The following is a 23,819-nucleotide window of genomic DNA, read 5'->3' on the forward strand; positions in this document are numbered from 1 at the left end:
CTCGACCCAATGAACAGCTCACCAGCCGTTAAAGGATATCAGGGCAAGCCAGCAGATACCGGCTGGGCTTGCTATCAACATTTATGCCAGGGTCACAGGGACCCTGGCCCTGCTTAAAATCCCATCCTGTGTTTGTGAAGGTCGTCTAGGAAAAGACCAGGCTTAACTGGGCTGGCCACCATCATTGACTAGCCTAACGACAGTCACTGTTTAGGCACACATAACTATAATAAACGATATTAATGCTGCAATCACTATTGCAGGCATATCCCTGTGTGACTCATGACTTTCATGAATGGAGGGGAGAGAAAGGTAACAAGGAACAAAAAAGGCTTTATTTTTGTAAAACCTGAATTTATTGCAGTCAAAGATTGGGCTCTGATCAAAAAGCTTAAAAATGCAAAGAGGTTGGAACCCTTGTTAAATGTTTTTCTTAATAATTATTAGCTTGTGACTCCTGTACTCTGGAGATTGTCAGTAATGATGACAGTTTTATCACCAAACTAGAGCAAACAACTCAGTGCCTCAAAGGAAGCATGGCTTCCTGAGTAATACGTGGCAATGTTTTCACAGAAAGCAGATGCCTGCCCTTTACGCTTTTGAAATAGCTAGTTACTCACCAATTTTTGATTATTCTGGGGAAAAATAAACTGCAGAGTAAAAACTACAATCATGCACTATTGTGTAGGTCAGTTATAAAAAAGGTCAAATTTAACCTTTAAATAAAGGAAACAACAATGTGTTGTTTATCTTGACTTCCTGTGAGCTCCATCTGGCTAAACATGTTTGGCACTTTAACTGTGGGGCAGTGTATGATTCATTCATGGTAGGAAATTGATCCATTTGAGCGCATTTGTAATGTAAATACTGAAGCCTAACAGGGAGATTTTCAATGGTCCTTTACTTATGGGAGAAGGATATCCTAATAATGGATCACGATGTGTCAGTTATAAGTGTCATTCCTTATGAATTAGCTTGACACACTTAAAATAGCAAATGTCTGTAGTTCAGTATTAATTTTGTTGCTGTTTGTTCACTAATCTGACAGAACCAAGCCCAGTTGAATGAATTGTTGAGTTGTCATAATTGTTCTTTCCTTAAGTATACAAAGAGAATAGGGATGGAGTGAAGAGCTAATGTTCACAGAATCACAGTGCAGAAGAGGCCCTTCAGCCCATCAAGTCTGCACCGACACGTGAGAAACACCTGACCTACCTACCTAATCCCATTTACCAGCACTTGGCCCATAGCCTTGAATGTTATGACGTGCCAAGTGCTCATCCAGGTACTTTTTAAAGGATGTGAGGCAACCCGCCTCCACCACCCTCCCAGGCAGTGCATTCCAGACCGTCACCACCCTCTGGGTAAAAAAGTTTTTCCTCACATCCCTCCTAAACCTCCTGCCCCTCACCTTGAATTTATGCCGTCTTGTGACTGACCCTTCAACTAAGGGGAACAGCTGCTCCCTATCCACCCTCATAATCTTGTACACCTCGATCAGGTCACTCCTCAGTCTTCTCTGCTCCAACGAAAACAACTCAAGTCTATCCAACCTCTCTTCATAACTTAAATGTTTCATCCCAGGCAACATCCTGATGAATCTCCTCTGCACCCCCTCCAGTGCAATCACATCCTTCCTATAATATGGCGACTAGAACTGCACACAGTACTCCACCTGTGGCCTCACCAAAGTTCTATACAACAAGGTTCCATGTAGAATTTTGATATGTGTATCTGTAAGAAGAACATTAATTCTCCTGTATTATTTATAGAGCAAATTTTGCTCTAGAAATGCAGTAAGCAGTAGATTAACCTTTGTGCTTCTATTAATAACCTGATGATTATGGGCAAGCCCTTATCAAGGCCACTCGTCTTGGTGGAAAAATTGATCTCATCATGACTCGTAAGCCCGAAACTACTAAAAGACTCAGCAACCAATGTAATAAAATTAAGTTTGAATTGCTCCCATAAACTAGTGGCTGTGACTGTTGGGAAAATTAGCTCTTTTACATATCATTGGTGAGGGTAAATATTCATTTGTCAGAGGGAAACAGAAGGAACCGTGGATTTGATCTGCAATACACCAGTCAAAATCTTGGAATCCTGTATACTAAAAACACTATCTGACTTATTCAGTCACCATCTGTTACAGTGTATTAAGTAGAATCCAGATGTTGTTTAGGAATAGTTATTAAATGACCCATTCACTATTTCCATTTTAATGTGCCCTAGGGGACCTGTTATTAATTTTTTTCTTCCAAATCCATTTTGTACATAGTTTTTAAAATAGTTGAGCTGTGACACACACAGCTGAATGAAGGATTACAGGGAATATTTCTGTGAAATTTTAAGCATTATACTTCATGCTTGGCTTGATGCAATACGTAACATCATGACCACTTCACCAATGGACAAAGTGTTCCTTCTCAAGTTCCCACATTCCAACCTCACATAGGAGATTCAATAAGAACTCCGAATCATACAATGATTAGAACATAGAAGGAGGCATTCGGCTCATTGTGTCCATGTCAGCTCTCTGCAAGAGCTTCTCACCTAGTCCCACTCCACCATCTTTTCCCCATAGTCGTGCAAATATTTCTCCTCAGATATTTTTCCAGTTATCTTTTGAAAGCTGCAATTGAATTTGCTTGACCATTTTCTCAGGCTGTGCATTTTTTTTTTATTCTTTCATGGGATGTAGGCATTGTTGGCAAGGCCAGCATTTGTTGCTCACCCCTAATTGGCCTTGAGAAGATGCTGGTGAGTCATCTTCTTGAAATACTATAGCAAAGTGGTATTGTTACTGGAATAGTATTCCAGAGACCCAGGATAATGCTCTGTGGACCTGAGTTTGAATCCCACCATGGCAGATGGTGAAATTTTAATTCAATAAAAATCTGGATCATAAAACCATTGCTGATTGTTGTAACCATCTGGTTCACTAATTTCCTTTAGGGAAGGAAATCTGGCCTACATGTGACTCCAGAGCCACAGCAATGTGGTTGGCTCTCAAATGCCCTCTGACCAAGGGCAATTAGGGCAATTTAGCTCCAAGTCAGTATGGTGTGTGGCTTGGAGGGGAACTGGCAGGTAGTGCTGTTCCGATGCATCTCCAACCCTTGTTCTAGGTGGGCGAGGTCACAGGCTTGGAACATGCTGTCACTGCAGCCTTGGTAAGTTGCTGCAGTGCATCTTGTGGATGGTACGCACTGCTGTGCATTGGTGGTGGAGGGAGTAAATGTTTAAGGTGGTAGATGTGGTGCTGATCAAATAGGTTGCTTGGCCCTGAATGGTTTTGAGCTTCTTGAGTGTTGTTGGAGCTGCACTCATTCAGACAAGTGGAGATTATTCCACCACACCCCTGACTTGTGCTTTGTAGATGGTGGACAGGTTCTGGGAAGTCAGGAGGAGGAGTTACTCTCTGAAGAATTCCCAGCCTCTGACCTGCTCTTGTAGCTACAGTATTCAGTTCAGTTTCTGGTCAACAGTAATCCCCAAGATGCTGATAGTGGTATTGGTGATGGTAATTCCATTGAATGTCAAGGGGAGATGGTTAGATTATCTCCTGTTGGAGATTGTCATTGCCTGGCACTTGCGTGGTGCATATGTTACTTGCCACTTATCAGCCTAAGCCTGAATGTTCTTCAGTTTTGTTACATTTGGACAGAGACTGCTTCAGTATCTGAGGAGTTGCAAGTGGTACTGAACACTGTATAATCTATCAACATCCTGGGGTTACCATTGACCAGAAACTGCACTGGACTAGCCATATACTGTGGCTACAAAAGCAGGTCAGAAGCTAGGAATTCCATATGGAGTAACTCACCTCCTGACTCCCCAAAGCCTGTCCACCATCTACAAGGCACAAGTCAGGAGTATGATGGAATACACTCCACTTGTCTGGATGAGTGCAGCTCCAACAGCAGTTAAGAAGTTTGACACCATCCAGGACAAAGCAGCCCACTTGATTGGCACCTTATCCACAAATATTCACTCCTTCCATTATCAATGCATAATGGCAGCAGTGTGTACCATCTACAAGATGCACTGCGGGAACTCACCAAGGTTCCTTAAAGAGCACTTTCCAAACCCATGACCGCTACCATCTCAAAGGATATGTGCAGCAGACACATAGGAACACCACCACCTGGAAATTCCCCTCCAAGCCACTCATAATCTTGACTTGGAAATATATCGCCGTTCCTTCACTGTCACTGGGTCAAAATCCTCAAACTTCCTCCCTAACAGCACTGTGGGTGTACCTACACTACATGGATTGCAGCAGTTCAAGAAAGCAGCTCACTACCACTTCTCAAGGACAATTAGGGATGGGCAATAAATGCTGGCCTATGCAGTGATACCCACATTCCAAGGATGAATTTTTAAAAATCATCCATGGATATCCTTCTGTCCCTATAATGGAGGGAAGGTCATTGATGAAGCAGCTGAAGATGGTTGAGCCTAGTACACTGCTCTGAGGAACTCCTGCAGCGATGTTCTGGAACTAATCACAGAATTGTTACAGCACAGAAGGAGGCCATTTGGCCCATCGTGTCTGCACTGGCTGTCTGAGCAACTCACCTAGTTCCATTCTCCTGCCTTCTCCCCATAACCCTGCACGTTCTTTCTTTTCAAATAACAGCCTAATTTCCTCTTGAAAGGTTCAGTTGAATCTGCCTCCACTACAGTCTCAGGTAGAGCATTCCAGACCTTAACCACTCACTGCATGAAAGTTTTTCCTTATATCACTATTGCTTCTTTTACTAATTACTTTAAATCTGTACCTTCTCATTTTCGATCCTTTCACAAGTAGGAACAGTTTCTCCCTATCTACCCTGTCCAGATCCTTGTGATTTTGAATTCCTGTATCAAATCTCCTCTCAGCCTTCTTTTCTCTAAGGAAAACAGTCCCAACTTCTCCAATCTATCTTCATAACTGAAGTTCCTCATCCCTGGAACCATTTTTGTGAATCTTTTCTACACTCACTCCAATACACATCTTTCCTAAAGTGTGGCGCCCAGATCTGGATGCAATACTCCAGCTGAGGCCGAACTAGTGACTTACACAAGTTCAACATAATGTCTTTGCTCTTGTACTCTATGCCCCTATTATTAAAGCCCAGGATACTGTATGCTTTAATAACCGCACTCTCAACCGGTCCTGCCACCTTCAATGATTTAAGTACATATACGCCTAGGTCCCTCTGCTCCTGCAACCTATTTACAGTTGTATCCCCCATTTTATATTGTGTCTCCATATTCTTTCTATCAAAATGAATCACCTCATATTTCTCTGCATTGAACTTCATCTGCTACCTGTCCACCCATTCCACCAACTTGTCCATGTCTTTTTGAAGTTCCACACTACCTTTAACACAGTTCACAATGCTTTCCAGTTTTGTATAGTCCAAAAACTTTGAAATTGTGCCCTGTACACCAAGGTCTAGGTCATTAATATATATCAGGAAAAGCAAGGGTCCCAACACTGACCCTTGGGGAACTCCACTACAAACCTTCCTTCTGCCCGAAAAACATCAATTAACAACTACTTTGTTTCCTGCCACTCAGCCAATTCTGTATCCATGTTGTTACTGTCCCTTTTATTCCATGAACTATAACTTTACTCACAAGTCTGTTGCATGGCATTGAATCAAATGCCTTTTGGAAGTCCATGAACACCACATCAACAGAAAATGCTGGAAAAACTCAGCAGGTCTAGCAGCATCTGTGGAGAGAGAAACAGAGTTAATGTTTCGAGTCCGTATGACCCTTCATCAGAGCTGAAGAGAAATGGAAATATGATGAAATTTATACTGTTAAAGGGGGTGGGGCAGGTGGAACTGGATAGAAGGCCAGCGATAGGTGGGGACAAAGGAGGGATTGACAAAGATGTCATGAACTAAAGGACAAAGGGAGTGTAATGGTAGTGGTTCGTGCTAAAAAAAGGTGCTGATAGTGGCATAAAGGTAAGAAAGCAGAATGTGATAATAGCAGAACAAGGGTTAGCATTGTGTGAAAGAACAACATGGAACAAGAAACAGATGGCCCTGTAGGGGATGGAGTGGCGGGGAGGGGCAGTGGTGGGGAAAAAAAGCATAGAAAATGGGATAGAAGGGGGGATAAAAAATGGGGATAAAACCACGGATGAAAATAATATAAATATGGATTAAAAAATAAAAATGAATGTAGAGAAAGGGGGAGGATTAAAAAAAAAGGGGTGAGGATAGAGGAGAGAGTTCATGGTCTGAAGTTGTAGAACTCAATGTTAAGTCCAGAAGGCTGTAAAGTGCCTAGTCGATAGATGAGGTGCTGCTCCTCCAGTTTGCGTTGAGCTTCACTGGAACATTACAGCAGGCCAAGGACGGACATGTGGGCATGAGAACAGGATGGTGTGTTGAACTGGCAAGCGCCAGGGAGGTCTGGGTCATGCTTGCGGACAGACAGGAGGTATTCTGCAATGCGGTCACCCAGTCTGCGTTTGGTCTCCCCGACGCAGAGGAGACTACATTGGGAGCAGCGAATGCAGTAGACTAAATTGAAGGAGGTGCAAGTGAAATGCTGCTTCACCTGAAAGGAATGTTTGGGCCCTTGAACGGTGAGGAGGGAGGAGGTAAAGGGACTGGTGTTGCACCTTCTGCGATTGCATGGGAAAGTGCCGTGGGAAGGGGATGAGATGTTGGGGCTGATGGAGGAGTGGACTAGAATGACCCGGAGGGAACGATCCCTCCGTAATGCTGACGGGGGGGTGAGGGGAAGATGTGTTTGGTGGTGGCATCATGCTGGAGTTGGTGGAAATGGTGGAGGGTTATCCTTTGAATGCAGAGGCTGGTGGGGTGAAAAGTGAGGACAAGGGGGACCCTATCATGGTTCTGGGAGGAAGGGGAAGGTGTGAAGACAGGTGCGGGAGATGGACCCTGTCATCCACAGTGGGGGGAAACCTCGGTTAAGGAATCGCGGATTTTGGGAAGGAGGTAGAAGCGGGCTGTCCGGGGTTGTGAGACTATGAGGTTGGAGGCTGTGGAGGGAAGATCTCCGGTCTCCCAACCCCAGACAGCCCACTTCTATCTCTTTCCCAAAATCCACAAATAACAGGAATGTCCCGGTAGACCGATCGTGTCAGGTTGTTCCTGCCCCACGGAACTCATTCCTTCCTATCTTGACTCCATTCTCTCTCTCCTTGTCCAGTCTCTTCCCATCTACATCCATGATTCCTCTGATGCCCTACATCATATCAACAATTTCCAGTTCCCTGGCTCTAACCGCCTCCTCTGCACCATGAACGTCCAATCCCTCTACACCTCCATCCCCCACCAGGATGATCTGAGGGCTCTTCACTTCTTCCTTGAAGAGGCCCAAACAATCACCATCCACCACTGCTCTCCTCTGCCTGGCTGAACTTGTTCTCTCACTGACCAATTTCTCCTTAAACTGGACTTACTTCCTCCAAATAAAAGGTGTGGCTAGGGGTACCCGCATGGGTCCCAGTTATCCATGTCTCTTCATGGGGTATGTGGAACATTCCTTGTTCCAATCCTACTCAGGCCCCCTCCCAATATTCTTTTTTCAGTACATTGATGACTGTTTTGATGCCGCTTCATGCTCTTGCCTGGATCTGGAAAAAATTATCAATTTTGCTTCCAATTTCCGCCCCTCTATCACCTTCACATGGTCCATCTCCAACACTTGCCTTCTCTTCTATGACCTCTCTGTCTCAATTTCTGGTGATAGACTGTCCACCAATATTTATTACAAGCCCACCGACTCCCACAGCTACCTCGACTACAGCTCTTCACACCCTGCTTCCTGTAAGGACTCCATCCCATTCTCTTAGTTCCTTCACCTCCGTCGCATCAGTTCCAATGATGCCACTTTCCAAAACAGCGCTTCTGACATGTCTTCCTTAATCGAGGTTTGCCCCCACTGTGGTTGACAGGGTCCATCTCCCGCACCTCTGCCCTCACACCTTCTCCTTCTTCCCAGAACCATGATAGGGTCCCCCTTGTCCTCACTTTTCACCCCACCAGCCTCTGCATTCAAAGGATCATCCTCTGCCATTTCTGCCAACTCCAGCATGATGCCACCACCAAACACATCACCCCCTCACTCCTGGTCAGCATTCCATAGGGACCATTCCCTCCGGGACATCCTGGTCCACTCCTCCATCACCCCCAACACCTCATCCCCTTCCCATGCAATCACAGAAGGTGCAACATCTGCCCCTTTACCTCCTCCCTCCTCACCATCCAAGGGCCCAAACACTCTTTTCAGGTGAAGCAGTGCTTCACTTGTACTTCCCTCAATTTAGTCTACTACATTCGCTGCTCCCAATGTGGTCTCCTCTGCATCGGGAAGACCAAACGCAGACTGGGTGACCGTTTTACATACCACCTCTCGTCTCCACAAGCATGACCCAGACCTTCCTGTCGCTTGCCATTTCAGCACACCACCCTGCTCTCATGCCCACATGTCTGTCCTTGGCCTGTTGCAATGTTCCAGTGAAGCCCAACGCAAACTGGAGGAACAGCACCTCATCTTCCGATTAGGCACTTTACAGCCTTCCGGGCTGAATATTGAGTTCAACAACTTCAGACCACACGCTCTCTCCTCCATCCTCACCCCCTTTTTTTAATCCCCACTCCCCCCTTTTCTACATTCATTTTCATTTTTGATCCATTTTTATTTTATTTTCATTCACTTAATGTGCTTTTATTCCATTTTTCATCCCCCCCCCCACTTCTATCCCATTTTTCATCCTTCTTTGCCCCACCACTGCCCCCTCCCCCGCCCCCCCATCCCCTACAGGGCCATCTGTTTCTTGTTCCATGATGTTCTTTCACACAATGCTATCATTGTTCTGCTATTATCACATTCTGCTTTCTTACCTTTACGCCACTATCAGCACCTTTTTTTAGCACTAACCACTACTATTAACACTCCCTTTGTCCTTTAGTTCATGACATCTTTGTCAATCCCTCCTTTGTCCCTGCCTATCGCTGGGCCTTCTATCCAGCTCCACCTGCCCCACCCCCCTTTAACAGCATAAATTTCATCACATTTCCACTTCTCTTCAGCTCTGATGAAGGGTCATATGGACTCGAAACGTTAACTCTGTTTCTCTCTCCACAGATGCTGCTAGATCTGCTGAGTTTTTCCAGCATTTTCTGTTTTTGTTTTAGATTTACAGCATCCGCAGTATTTTGCTTTTACCACATAAACAGCATTGCCCCCATCAATAAATCAATTGATTGGCCCCCAACAATCACAACCATCTTCCTTTGTGCGAAATATGACTCCAATCAGTGAAGAGGTTTCCTCATTTCCATAAACTCCAGTTCCGCTCACGCTCTTTGATGCCACACTCAGTTAAATGTTGCCATGATGTCGAGGGCAGTCACTCTCACCTCACCTCTTGACTTCACCTCTTCTGTCCATCTTTAGATCAAGATTATAATGAAGTCAGGACCTGAGTGGTGCTGCTGGACCCCAAACTGTGCATCAGTGAGCAGGTTATAGTTGTGTAATTGCCTCTTGATAGCACTATCGATGACACCTTCATTTTGCTAATGATCGAGAGTACACTGATGGGGCAGTAATTAGCTGGATTGGATTTGTCCTGCTTTTTTGTTGATAGGACATACCTGGGCAATTTTCCAAATGTTCAGGTTGATGCCAGTGTTGTAGCTGTACTGGAACAGCTTGGCTAGGGGCGTGGCTGGTTCTGGAGCACAAGTCTTCAGTACAACAGCCAGGATATTGTCAGGCCCCATAGCCTTTGCAGTTTTCATTGCCTTCAACTGATTCTTGGTATCACATGGAGTGAATTGAATTGGCTGAAGACCAACATTCTGGGTACCTCAGGAGGTGGCTGAGATGGATCATTCACTTGGAACAACTAGCTGAAGTTGGTTGTAAATGCTTCAGCCTTGTCCTTTTCACTGAAATGCTGGACTACCCCGTCATTGAAGATGGGATATTTGTGGTGCCTCCTCCTCCGGTTAGTTGTTTAATTGTCCACCGCCATTCATGACCGGATGTGGGTAGGGCTGCAGAGCTTTGACCTGATCCATAGGTTGTGGGATTATTTAGCTCTATACAGCATGCCGCTTCTGCTGTTAAGTGTGCATGTAGTCCCGTGTTGTAGCTTCACCAGGTTGGCACCTCATTTTTAGGTACGCCTGGTGGTGCTCCTGGCATTTTCTCCTGCATTTTTCATTGAACCAGGGTTTGTCCCTTGGCTTGATGGTAATGGTAGAGTGAGGGATATGCTGGGCCAAGAGCTTACAGGTTATGGTTGTATACAATTCTGCTGCTGCTGATGGCCCACAGTTTCTCAAGGTTGCCCGTTTTTGAGCTACTCAATTTGTTCTGAATCTATCCCATTTAGCACGGCGGTAGTGCCACACAATGCGATGGAGGGTATCCTCAATGTGAAGGCGGGACTTTGTCTCCACAAGAACTGTCTGGTAGTCAATCTTACCAATATTGTCATGGACAGATGCTACTATGACAGGTTGACCTCATAGGTTTTTCCCTCTTGCTGGTTCTTTCACCACCTGCTGCAAGCCCAGTCTGGCAGCTGCGTCCTTCGGAACTCAGCCAGCTCCGTCAATAGTACTAAAGAGCCACTCTTGGTGACGGTCATTGAAGTCCTCCATACAGAGTTCATTCCCTGGCCTTCCAGCATAGCATGGTGAGGTGGGGCATAACATGCTGCAGTAAAAGCACAGCCCACATATCGGTGCTCAGGGACTGTTTGTTGGACGTGCTTAAATCACCTCATGGGTATTTTCAACAGTGCAACTTGACTGTACTTTAGAGGCTGATTCAAACATACACACAAAATAAGCTATACAAATAACATTAGTTTTAGAAAAGAAAACTTACACCACATAGCACAACGATAAAAAAACTTACAAGACTCCTAAAATGGAATGTTCAGTACAACAATTATTTGAAGTTGGTACATTACTCTGTTTAATTTGTACTGTAGCTGCTAATATAAATCATTAATATGCTTCTATAACTGATATTTATACAATAGCAACCCTATATTGTAGTTGATGACGAAACAGAATATGTGTATCTCTTATATAAAAGCAAACTACTGCAAATGCTGGAAATCTGAAATAAAAGCAGAAAATGCTGGAAATACTCAGCAGGTCAGGCATCATCTCTGGTGAGAAGCAGTGTTAACATTTCAGGTTGATGATGACCCTGTCCACCATTTTTAAAGGGCTGACATGAAACTACTGCTGGCTGCCAGTATAGCAATTGGAAACAAAGTAAATGGAGCACCACAGCAGCGAGAGGTCTTCCAGGTGCATGAATGCAGCGTTTTCTGTTAGTAATTAACACTTGTCACGTTGTTAAAAGGATAGTTAGACGAGAAGTGGCAAGACTGAACTTTCTGTGCTGAGTTTAGTTTGTGTATTAGTGCAAATAAAGCAACTTCACACCATTCAGTGTGTTGCAATGGTGAGGCAGACAACAAGATGCTGTTTTCAACAAGCTAATGGTGGGGAGGTAAAACTTGGACAGCATCTTTTCAATGTCGAAATATAGATGTTTGGCTGATTCTTGCTGTACTATTTGAGCATAAATAATGGATTCAGCATTATTTTAACAGAAAAATCCAGCCCATTAATTTCAAAAATCCTGAATGAGGGATTGTATTTTTAGCTCTTTGTTCAGAGCTCCCAAAGATTCAAGTTTAGCATTTCTGGGATTCTTTACATTGCCCTTCCAATTACCGCCATGTAGGAGATAGACATGTCATGTCATAAGCTCCAGTATAAGGTAAAGTAGACAATGTAGTAACCATCACCCTTTTGTAACTTTGCTCCAAGTACCACTGATGGCTGATTTCCAGACCTCAAAGCAACCATTGCTCCCAGCAGAGCTCAGGGCTGAAAGATTCTAGAAGGAGCCACCCTCCTTCCCTGCTATCTGCCAACGACTTCAAACAGAAACTCGCTGATCATATTCGCACCCAAGTCAAAAATGGGAGTGGGGTCCACATAGTTCTTTTGGCAGCCAAACAGAGGAACGTCATTTCAGTTCTGGAAACCATCAGCTAGCGTTATCTATGCACCCCCATTCAGCCTATTTGCCAGCTCCAGTGGGATAGTCTGGCCTGATTTTGATGGGAATCCAAGGTCAAAACACATATTGTTAAGGCGGATATTCTTCTATCATCCATTGCAGTAATGCGGCAAAAACCAAAAAGGGGCAGTTTATATTTGCGTCACTTCACGAAAACTTTCCACACGACTGGATTTTAGATTATTGGCAGTAATTCTCTTAAAGGAAAAATTCATGTGTAATTCATCCAATCTCTTGGGACACCACTTGAATTATTTACACAGTGGCATTGTCTGGCTGTAATATAACTTTCTTCAGAAAAATAGGAACAGGTGTCTGATCCGTAACTTAACTCCATTAATCGCTTTGTTTCTGTAACCCTTAATACCCTTGTCTCATACACTTGACCCAGTTTCAACTGCTTTTTGGGGTTGGGAGTTCCAAAATTTCACTACCCCTCGTGCGAAGAAGCGCTGTATGACATCACCCCTAAACAGCCTAACTTTAACCTTAAGGTTATGTCCCCTTGTTCTAGATTCCTTCACAAAGAAATTAGTTTTCATCTTCCCCGCCAGACCCTTTAATCATTTTAAACACCCCGATTACATCACCCCATAATCTTCTATATCCGAAGGAAAACTAGCCTCGTGTAAGTAAGATGTTCTCAATGTTTAGCCCTTTCCTTTTGTGCTCATTTCACCTCAATATCAAGGTCCTCAAAGTCAAATCATGTTTTCATATCCCATTATTCTAATTTATTGGGCAAGTCCGTCACCGGATTAAGTTTTGCTTCTTGATGTCATGCAGTCTTTATTGCTGCCACTATAAAAGACAAGAATTCACCAGGACAAGGAAATGAGGGGGTGATGGTCATTCCAGGAGTGTGGAGGTTGCTGTCTTAGAAGAAGCCACTGGACAGAGGAAATCTCTTTATTTTCATCCCTCCACTAATGTTCCCAAACATAAATATTAAGCATTTAAAGAGTGTACAAATATTTGTGTCTAACGAGAGAGGAATTTCTAATCTGGTATACTAACATGTTAAATTGCATACTGCATGGCTTGAAAGCCCACCTGAGGTATCATGTTTCATTTTTTTCTGTTGTAGACTCTTTATTCAATGGCACCATTTCCCTTTCCACAACTGGCTGAACTGAGAGAGAAATACACTTACAATATCAATCCATTTCCAGCTCCTGTGAAGTCATCTGAATCACAACAGTAAGGGAAATTTTTCATTATCCAAATAATGATAGTAACATTTGTGTGCAATGCATATAGATAATGGTCATCCTAACACATATCTTGCACTTGGTGACAGAGTTTGATTTTTGACTATTCTAAATATTCAAACCGTAAAAAGACTGTTTGCGATCTTTGATAACCTTAATGTACCATTAAATTCTTGAGGCTTGCTTACCATGCTGCCACCTCATTCAAACCACACATGGCTTCTGCTTTGTCCCTCGTATAAGAGAAGTTAAATTGCTATTTGAGGTAAATTCAATTTTCTGAGCCTTTGCACTGTTTCACTCCCATAACCCATGTGACTTTGAATGACCACAAACTTTAGTCCTGGATTAAAAGTCAGCCAGCAATGAAAGTGGTCTTGAAATATAGCATCATAGCTGCACCAGGAACCTTTCAATCAACATAATGGGTGATATGTTTTAAAGATTTTTTTTTTAAAATGTTCTGATCTGCCTCATTTTTTGTACCATTTGAGAATCCACCATTTTTGAATCATTCTTATCATTTTAAATTTAATTTTCTTTCCCTCCTGCGACATTTGTTACAGGAATATCTGTGATGAAGAGATTGATTTAGATGATGAAGATATAATAGCTTCTGCAGTTGGCTGTCTGGGACCATTCAGTCTTCTCGTACCAGAATTGCAGAAGTATCAGAAACAAGTCAAAGGTAATCTTTAACTTAACTTATAATTCTTTTTCTAAAAACTGAAAACGTTGAAAGGCTAACAGCAACAAGAGCTGTTGGATTGGAAAATACAAGCTTAACAGTGCAGCAATGGTATCACCTTTAATGATTAAAACAAAGCCAAAGTCTAAGCGTTCTAAATTGAACCAATTCAGATTTATTTTTTATTTGTTCAAGAGATTTGGGCATCACTGGCTAGACCAGCATTTATTGTCCATCTTTAATTGCCCTTGAGGTGGTGGTGAGCTGCCTTTTTGATCTGCAGCTGTCCACATGATGTAGGTACACCCACAGTGTTGTTAGGGAGGGAGGTCCAGGATTTTGACCCAGCGAAGGAGAGACGATATATTTCAAAATCAGGATGGCGGGTGGCTTAGAAGAGAACTTGCAGGTGGTGGTGTTCCCATGCGTCTGCTGCCCTTGTCCTTCTAGATGGTAGTGGTTGTGGGTTTGGAAGGTGCTGTCGAAGGAGCCTTGATGAGTTGCTGTAGTGCACCTTGTAGACAGTACGCACGACTGCCACTGTGCGTCAGTGATGGAGGCAGTGAATGTTGAAGGTTATGGGTGGGGTAACAATCAAGCGGGCCATTCTCTCCTGGATGGTGTCAAGCTCCTTGAGTGTTTTTGGAGCTTCACTCATCCAGGCAAGTGGAGAGTATTCCATCACACTCCTGACTTGTGTCTTGTAGATGGTGGACAGGCTTTGGGGAGTCAGGAGGTGAGTTACTATCTGCAGAATTCCCAGCCTCTGACCTGCTTTTGTAGCCACAGTATTTATATGGCTGGTCCAGTTCAGTTTCTCATCGATGGTAACCCCAGGAAGTTGATAGTGGGGGATTCAACGATGGTAATGCCATTGAATGTCAAGGAAGATGGTTAGATTCTTGTTTGAGATGGTCATTGCCTGGCACTTGTGTGGTGCAAATGTTACTTGCCAATTATTAGCCCAAAGCTGAATATTGTCCAGGTCTTGCTGCATATGGACATGGACTGCTTCAGTATCTGAGGAGTCTGAATGGTTCTGAACATCGTGCAATCATCAGTGATCGTCCCCAATATTGACCTTATGTTAGAAGGCAGGTCATTGAAGTAGCTGAAGATGGTTGGGCCTAGGATACTACCCTGAGGAACTCTTGCAGTGATGTCCTGGAATTGAGATGATTGACCTCCAACAACCACAACCATCTTCCTTTCACTAGGTATGAATCCAACCAGCAGAGATTTTTACCCCCAATTCCCTTGACTTCAGTTTTTCTAGGGCTCCTTGATGCCACTTGGTCAAATGCTGCCTTGATGCAAAGGACAGTCACTCTCACCTCATCTCTGGAGTTCAACTCTTTTGTCCATGTTTGAACCAAGACTGTAATGAGGTCAGGAGCTCAGTGGCCCCGGCGGAACCCAAACTGAGCGTCAGTGAGCAGGTTATTGTTGAGTAAGTACCACTTGATAGCTCTGTCAATGACACCTTCCATCACTTTGGTGGCGATTTAAAGTAGACTGATGGGCCTGAAATTGGCTGGGTTGGAATTGTCCTGCTTTTTGTCGATAGGGCTGACTTAGGCAATTTTCCATAATATGGAAAATTGGGTAGATGCCAGTGTTGTCGCTGTACTAAAACAGCTTGGCTAGGAGCATGGCTAGTTCTGGAGCACAGAGTAGTCTTCAGTACTACCGCTGGAATGTTTTCAGGGCCCATAGCTTTTGCAGTACCCAGTGCCTTCAGCAGTTTCTTGATATCGTGAGGGGTAAATTGAATTTGCTGAAGACTGGCATGTGTGATGCTGGGGATGTCCGGAGGAGGCTGAGATGGATCACCCATTTGGCCCTTCTAGCTGAAGATTGTTGCAAATGCTTCAGCCCTGTCTTTTGCACTGATGTGCTGGGCTCACTGGATGGGAATATTCATAGAGCCTGCTCCTCCTGTTAGTTGTTTGTTTACCACCATTCATGACTGGATGTGGCAGGACTGAAGAGCTTAGATCTGATTCGTTGGTTGTGGGATTGCTTAGCTCTGTCTCTCGCATGCTGCTTCCGCTGTTTGGCACGCAAGTATTCCTGTGCTGTAGCTTCACCAGATTGACATCTTTTTAGGTATGTCTGGTGCTGGTACTAGCATGTCCTGCACCCTTTATTGAACCAGGGTTTATGCCCTGGCTTGATGTTAATGGTAGATTGGGGTATAAGCCAAGCCATGAGGTTACAGATTGTGTTTGTATACAATTCCGCCACTGCTGATGGCCCACAGCACCTCATGGATACCCAGTTTGGAGTTGCTAGATCTGTTTGACATCTATCCCATTTAGCACGGTGGTAGTGCCGCACAACACCTTGGAGGGTATCCTCAATGTGAAGTTGAGATTTTATCTCCACAAGGGCTGTGCGGTGGTCACTCCTACTGATACTGTCATAGACAGGTGCACCTGTGGCAGGTAGATTGGTGAGTTTGAGGTCAGGTAGGCTTCCCCTCTTTGTTGGTTCTCTTACCACCTGCTGCAGACCCAGTTTAGCAGCTATGTCCTTTAGGACTCGGCCAGCTTGGTCAATAGTGCTGCCAACTAGCAGTTCTTGGTGATTGACATTGAAGTCCCCCACCCAGAGTGCATTCTGTGTCACCCTCAGCGCTTCCTCCAATTCATGTTTTACATGGAGGTTCTGATTCATTGGGTGAGGGGGTGCTGTAGGTGGTTATTAGCAGGAGGTTTCCTTACCCATGTTTGACGTGATGTCATGAGACTTCACAAGGTCTGGAGTCGATGTTGAGAACTCCCAGGGCAACTCCCTCCCAACTATATATCACTGTACCACCACCTATGGTGTGTCTCTCCTTCTGGTGGGACAGTACATACCCAGAGATAGTGATGGTGATGTCTGGGACATTATCTGTAAGGTCTGATTCATTGAGTATGACTATGTCAGGCTGTTGCTTGACTAGTCTGTGAGACAGCTCTCCTAATTTTGGCACAGGCTATTTCAGAGGGCATTCAAGAGTCAGCTACATTGCTGTGGGTCGGGAATCGCATGTAGACCAGACAAAGTAAGAACAGCAGATTCCCTTCTCTAAGGGACATGAGTGTCAAATAACCGAAACTGATCCCGTTCTGAAGACTTTGGTATGAGAGACATCTATCTCTTAAAAATATTAATTCAGAGAAATACAATAAACACCTCTTTACAATGTTTGTGATGGGGGTCTTGCCTGCCGACTGGAGAGCCAGTGGAAGCCCTGCATCACTTCCATTGAGGACAACCTGCCAGTATTAAGTGCCTAAGTGGCCAGTTTCCGACTTTCCCCAGTATTAAGGACCAAGGGGGTGTGGAAATCCTTCCCTACAATCCCCCCCACCCCCCCACCACCCACCATCACACCCCTGAGAGCTTCCAGTCAATTAGCGACCATCAGCTCTCCATTGCCATCATCACCACTGGGAGCAGTGTTAGCTGCCAGCAATGCACCAACCTGAATCAATGAGGGACCCCAAGCCAAAGGTGAGCAAGGGCAGGATGGCAACCATGATGTGGTCGTTGCGGGAGAGGGGTGTTGCATGCAAGGGCAGGGGTTGGCTTTCAGCGCCCCCAGCCCTCCCGATGCTGGGTCCCCCAATCAGGCAGAATATCTTTGAATGGGCTGCACCCCAGGAGCCTGTCGAGTTTGCTTTTTGGGGTCCCCGCGTGGTGACCTCCCCCACCTGGCTTTAATTGCTTATTTAAGGGCCTCAATTGGCATCCAAGTGGCAAGGCCACTCATGGGCTTAATTGGGTAGAGGCAAGAAGGTGACAAGGTCTCCATACTATGCCCTCTCGCCCAATAAATGTTACCCCACCCCCAAACTCTGGTGGGGCGGGAGCTGGTGGAGCATTAAATCCCACCCATGGTTTCTTTTTCTCCTGCTACCTGAACCAGCCCTAGGTTTTTTGGAAGGTGGTCAAACAAGAGTCCCAAAAATATCTCTCAGGCAATGTAATTCTATTTCCATTTTTAACTCCCTGGAAGTTGGGACAAGCTTGTACTCAGCACTGTTGTTTCATTAGTGGATAAAGCCCAAAATCAAAACACCAAAATCTATTATTAATTTACGTTTAACTGAAATTAATGTAAGAACATTATATTGGACCATGGACCATAAGGCATTAAGTGGTCCACAAAAACACTTCTGGAACTCTTGTAAAATGACCAATTGGCCTCTGGAACTCTTGATGAAAGTGAAATCTAAAGGATGGGGATAATTAAAGGGGAATGACAAAATAAAATGGCATAAATTCTGGAGGCCTGTGGAAAGTCTAAACAGCATCTCAGTCCATTAAGAACCTTTGCCAAGACCAAAGGGAATAGGGACTTAAAGATAATCCGGATAAGTGAAAGAAAAAGAGAGCTCAGCTGTAGCCATGAGTTTGCAGACAAGTGACAAAGCAGACACTTTCATTGACACCTGCTGAAGTGGAAGTGATGAGACATGAGGTATTTTTGAGCAAGTAACCTTTCTCACGCGTCATTCTCAACTCTGCAGGTGAACATTACAGTGCACTTGCAACTTGTATCCACGTTTAAGACCGCAGTTGGCTGTTATACTAGATGCCCTATTCTGCATGGTCACTGCCGTTCTTTGTGCAGCAAATAACATACATTTGCATCAATGACCAGGAATTTCCTCAGAGTGGATCTCACTCTGCTGCTGTAACTTCACCAGAGGTTGGGCAGAAACCTCACTGAAGCTTGTAAACAGGATTCCTACTGTACTTCTGCTAGTGGAGTGGAAGCAGCTCTGAGGAAATTCATGGTGGAAGTCTCTGCTGACCCAGGCCCTGTAAAGATTGTCCCAATAATTGTTAGGTAAGTATGCCAGGGCTTGTGTGAATGGGGTTTCTGCCAAAGGTAATGCAGTGGAGCAGGAGAAGGCAGGAGGCAATTCTTGCAAATGTTTTGTATTGTTTTCAACCACCAACTATAAGATATTCAATATAAAATATCTATAGTCATTATTTGCAGGGTCAACACGCTGAACTGAGTGAAATTTCAAAACAACTCAGACACTTATAAAAGCTGCAGTAACTTGTGTTGTAAAACCAGTTGCTATTTCTTGCAGATGATTTACTTTTTCTGTTCATGTGAAATGGAATAATGTATGTTAGTCAAGCCTTGTCACCAGTACCGGCTTGAATAAATGTGCAATTTGTACAGCAGCATTTACAGCATGTTTTTATAGCTGCAGTAATAGTGTATTTGCAATCACATTAATCTTATTTTCTATCCCTGTGGAGCATTGCCAGGTACCATAAATGTTAGCATATTACTGATGAAATCTGTCCTTGCATTGAGCCTACTTGTGAGAGAAATAATACAAAACATAATGTAGATATGTAAACGTTTCCATTTTTCTGCTTATGATTTCTCCAGATCAGCAGGATGAGCAAGTCCTGAAATCAAGCAACATAGCAGAGCTCAGCCCCGGGGCTATCGATGCAAGCCGTAGTGAGCACCACTCTGTCTTTAACAGCATGATGATGGAACGTATGACGACTGACATCAATGCACTGAAGCGACAGTATATCCGGATAAAGAAGAAACAGCAGCAACAACAGGCCCATCTCATCTTTATCAAAGCAGGTAACGTATCACTCAGAACCACAGTAGCATTTCCAAAATTATTTACAGGATGTTGACAGATATTTAGTTTATAAAGGAAAACTCATCCACTTGCATTTTATATTGGTAAATTTGCATGCCTTTCATTGGTGAAAGGGAAATTATTGAACAAATAAAAACATTCACATTGTAGTAAAGCTTGTTTTTCAAAGGCAGAAGTTGCATATGTGTTTGTCACTTAACACATGAGGAAAATCTTGAGCTATGAATTTGACCGATAGGCCAATGTTTGGATTGATGTATTGTTCAATGTAGTGATATAAGGGATTGAGGCTAAATTTGTGATGTGCTTGAAGGCCTACTGTTTTCTACAGCATACTGTTATAGCCATTAATTGCATTCTGACATTGTTGGTTTAGCTCCATGCCTCTTGTTTCCATTTTTATTTCTTACTGACCACTTTGAAAAGCTAAATACGATTGATATTTGTGATGATAATTTTGGGATTGAACCAGAGATGAAAGTTAGGTGGCTAACTGATTATTAGTAGAATTTGGTCACAACACTGCTCAAATGCCAACAGTGCAAGTGCCTTGCTGAGTATGTGAAGACACCAGGTTATCGCACCCATTAATCACCAGTGATGTCACCAGTAGACAACTGAACTTGAAGCTTCAATATAGTTGCAGCGCCAGTTGGAGCTTCCATGCCTTGGTTTCAATTCTAGCATTGACATATTTAAGCAACAGAATAGCACTGAGTGGATTTCTAACTATTCAGGAGTAGCAAAGAAGGATGAAACATTTTGGCAAATCTAGGAAATGAGTAAAAGCACAGAATAAAGAGGGGCTTCGACAGCCTCCGAGTAAGTTGGAAAAGAAAGGGAGGGAAAGGGATGAAGGAGTGGAGGGTGTATACGAGTCCTGGTCAGAGTACACTTGCAATAATGTGTGCAATTGTGGCCTCTGTACTATAAAAAGAATATGAAGCCTTGGAGAAAGAGGCAAAATGACATCACTATTGGTAACATCCTTGTGTAGATGTAGCTATCAGGAAGAATTGAATAACCTGGGTCCTTTTCTCTGGAAGAGGGAAAAGCAATATGAGGCGAGATAGATTTGACATGGTGAAAGTGTTTCCGCTTGTGGGGTAATACAGAATGGGGTGGGGGTGGCGGGGCAGAAATCTGAGAAAACCATTGACAAATCAAGGAAAGAGTTTAGGAGCAATTAATGTACACAGAAGGTGGGGATATTGCACAACTCACTGCTGCATGGAATGATTGAAGCGGATAATATTGACAAATTTAAAGAGAAGCTAGATGCATACATGAGGAGAGGAAATAAAGGGATTGGGCGACAGGATAGCAAGGAGGCATTAGAATAGCAGGAGACTCACAGTGAGAAGAAACACCATCATAGATCATTTGGGCTGAAAATCCTGCTTCTGTACTGTAGATTCTGTGTAACTTAGGGCGGGATTTCCCGGCCCCATTCACTGCCGTCTGGTTCTGCTGAAAGTCAATGGACTTTTGGCTGGGCCTCCGAATCTCCTGCAACGGGTCCTGCCATGGCGGGGCTGGAAAATCCCGGCCTTAGTGGCGAGAAACCGTGAAGGTGACTGAGAACAATGGCTATACTCACAGTGTAGCCCATATGTGGCAAGTAGCACTTTTCCCCAAGTTCAGTAGCAAGTGCACTGAACAGGTCCCTTTCTGCTCTCCATGCTACTCGCAGTGCCAATGGCCAGGATTTCAGTTTCTGCATACCACAGATAGAAACTCTAACAAGAACAGGAAGGGTGATGGAATGGGGAAATGGATAACAACGAAGGTGGGAAAATGGATTACAATAGAGGAGAACGGGGAATGGATGGTAATGAGAGGTACATGGACAGATCCTCAGAGCAGTACATTTAGGATAAGTGGGGAGAAACTGGGAATGGTGCCTCACTGAGTTTGTGGAGAAGGAAAATGCAAAATTAAATTGAAAAAGACAAGGGAGAACTGTTCCTGTATGAACTAGGCCTTGAAGGAGAGGAAAGTCTGAAGTGGTGAGGAGGGGGAGTTGACTGAAGGATATTGTCATTGTAATTGGTTCTGGAGGAGTAGAGTGCCTTTATGAACGGTGACAATAGGAAGTTTGGGATTAGAAAGTAACTCTTGAGGTACATGACAGTGATGGTTTTTCTTTTCTTTAGTTTAAAAACCTATTTATTTTGAAGTATATAAATGCTCAAAATAAACCAGGATGCTGCATTTGTATTGTAAAAATACTAAAAATTTTGCCTTCAATGTTTCCCTTGAGATTTTGGGTATACCTACCACTTGCATTTAAAATTCCATGTGATTATTTGTTTCAACACAAAGCTATTTGTGAGTGATCTGCTTCTTGCAATGGTGTGAACTTTTTTGAGGTTGTTGGCCAATTTTTGCTGGTTTTCTAGGTTGATGTGTATGGCAGTGAGCATAACTGTTCACAGCAGTGACAGGGGTTAGAAGCATCCACTGAACTTAGCGAACACAATAGAGTTTGCAGAAGATACAAAAGCTTTACACAGGCTTCTGTTGCAATTAACTTCACAGTCTAAGAACTCCTATCCTAGACAAAGGTTTCACTTGTTTATGCTGCTATCTTACTAGTTTAATGAGGCAACTTCAGCAACTGATAGCTTAGGCTGGAATTTAAATGTGACTGAAGACAACCATGTTAAAAGTACCATGAAATCCACCCCCCCGCCCCCGCCCCCCAATGGCCTACAGGATAAAAGTACCAGTTAATGTGGTGCTAAATCATATAGGCCAGAAGGCCACTGGTTCAATATTCAGTCTGTGATGGACTAGTAGATCTCACCGGTGGTCAATGGAATTCTGTGATAAGTCACATCGCCAATTAAGTAAAAGGGATAAAATAAACCCGGGTTTCCCTTTTTAATTGCGATTCAGTGACTCTGCTTGTTAGAAAAATCATATATGTGAATATTGGGTGGGAACAGCATTAAGCCTGACTTTTACATCTTCCTTTTCCCACTGGTTGCTGACTCTCACTGCCTGGGCTCGTAAATAAAGACTGGTCTTTTGGATTAGGTCCTGGACTGTGGAACTTGCTCGATGGGGGTAGGTGATTTTCATGGAAGAGAAAGGGTGAAAATTGGCAAAATAAAAAAGGTCTGAGTGCAAAACACATACACAAAATACCAGTTTAAAAAGACAGGAAGGCATTTGGAACGAGGCATTTTCAGAACCATAACACCAATTCTAACATTAGGAGAATTTCTGGTTACCTTATTTGTGATATAAACGCTGTTCAAACTAACTCATTTTGTCCGGTTTAAAATTTTCTGTTTCTTTTATTAGGAATAGAAGATGAAATTAATCCTGGGATCATCCCAGATCCCAGAGACAAGTTGAATAATGCTATTGAAAGAAGTTAGTGTTTTATGATTTTATTTTTATTTCATTGTTTCATATCACAGTAATATATTGAGGTACTAAACATGAAAACATCTTTCCCTGTGTTGCACTTATCTACCGTCTCTCTTTTCCTCCCTCTTTCAGCAAAACACCTTTTTTTCCTCATATAACCATTCCTGTTTTGGAGCAACTCAGCAATTTAATGAATTGTCAAGTCTATCGCTCTCACAATATTAGTCCTTAAATAAGTTCAACCACCTAATCATATTTTTAAAGCACTTTCTTTTTGGTGAATATTTGTGATTATTAGTGAGAAATGGACCATATTTTCATTTTTGGTAGTCTCGTGTTAGCTCAAGATTTCCAGTGTTAAATGTCACACAGGGTGGTGGGGGATGTTACTGATTTTGGTCGGAAACATAAGAAACACCAGGAACATTTTTCTTCCCCCTACAGAAGTGAAGGAAAGTTCAAGGCAGCAAATTAATGCACAGCAGGCCTATATCTCCTGACTGCCAGTTATAAAGCAGCAGTTAGAGGGTCCTGGAGAAATGCAGTTTCCCATTCTTATTTGGGAAAGAGAAAAAATTCTTATCGCATTGGCTACTATACAAACTAATGAATACAATAACCATGATTTCCGCTCCTCCCCCCACCCCCCCCGCCACCACCCAAATTCCTGGATGTAATTCTAAACTGATACTTTGTAGACATCTCATATTTTCCAATTGAGATTAATCTCATCTGGAAGTAGGGTACTGCACAATCTGAGACTGCCCCCTGTAATCAGTGCTGACCCCAGCCTGG

The 23,819-nt window shown here is 43.5% G+C and overlaps 2 protein-coding genes across 3 annotated transcripts in view; one reads left to right on the forward strand and one right to left on the reverse strand.

Moving 5' to 3' along the window:
- The window catches only part of rps16 (ribosomal protein S16), a 284,445-nt gene that overhangs the window by 108,647 nt on the left and 151,979 nt on the right, over window positions 1-23,819 (reverse strand). The window lies entirely within an intron of this gene.
- The window catches only part of tbc1d30 (TBC1 domain family, member 30), an 87,652-nt gene that overhangs the window by 60,259 nt on the left and 3,574 nt on the right, over window positions 1-23,819 (forward strand). Inside the window, exons 11-14 of one of the 2 annotated variants that reach the window (XM_078567950.1) lie at window positions 13,190-13,302; window positions 13,880-14,001; window positions 19,412-19,621; window positions 22,956-23,027. In XM_078567950.1, coding sequence (XP_078424076.1) covers window positions 13,190-13,302; window positions 13,880-14,001; window positions 19,412-19,621; window positions 22,956-23,027 — 517 coding nt within the window. The remainder of the gene's footprint in view (window positions 1-13,189; window positions 13,303-13,879; window positions 14,002-19,411; window positions 19,622-22,955; window positions 23,028-23,819) is intronic. The other variant, XM_078567951.1, reaches the window with a different exon arrangement.

This window comes from Cetorhinus maximus, chromosome 22, assembly GCF_964194155.1.
Source record: "Cetorhinus maximus chromosome 22, sCetMax3.hap1.1, whole genome shotgun sequence".
Classification (NCBI taxonomy): Eukaryota; Metazoa; Chordata; class Chondrichthyes; order Lamniformes; family Cetorhinidae; genus Cetorhinus; species Cetorhinus maximus.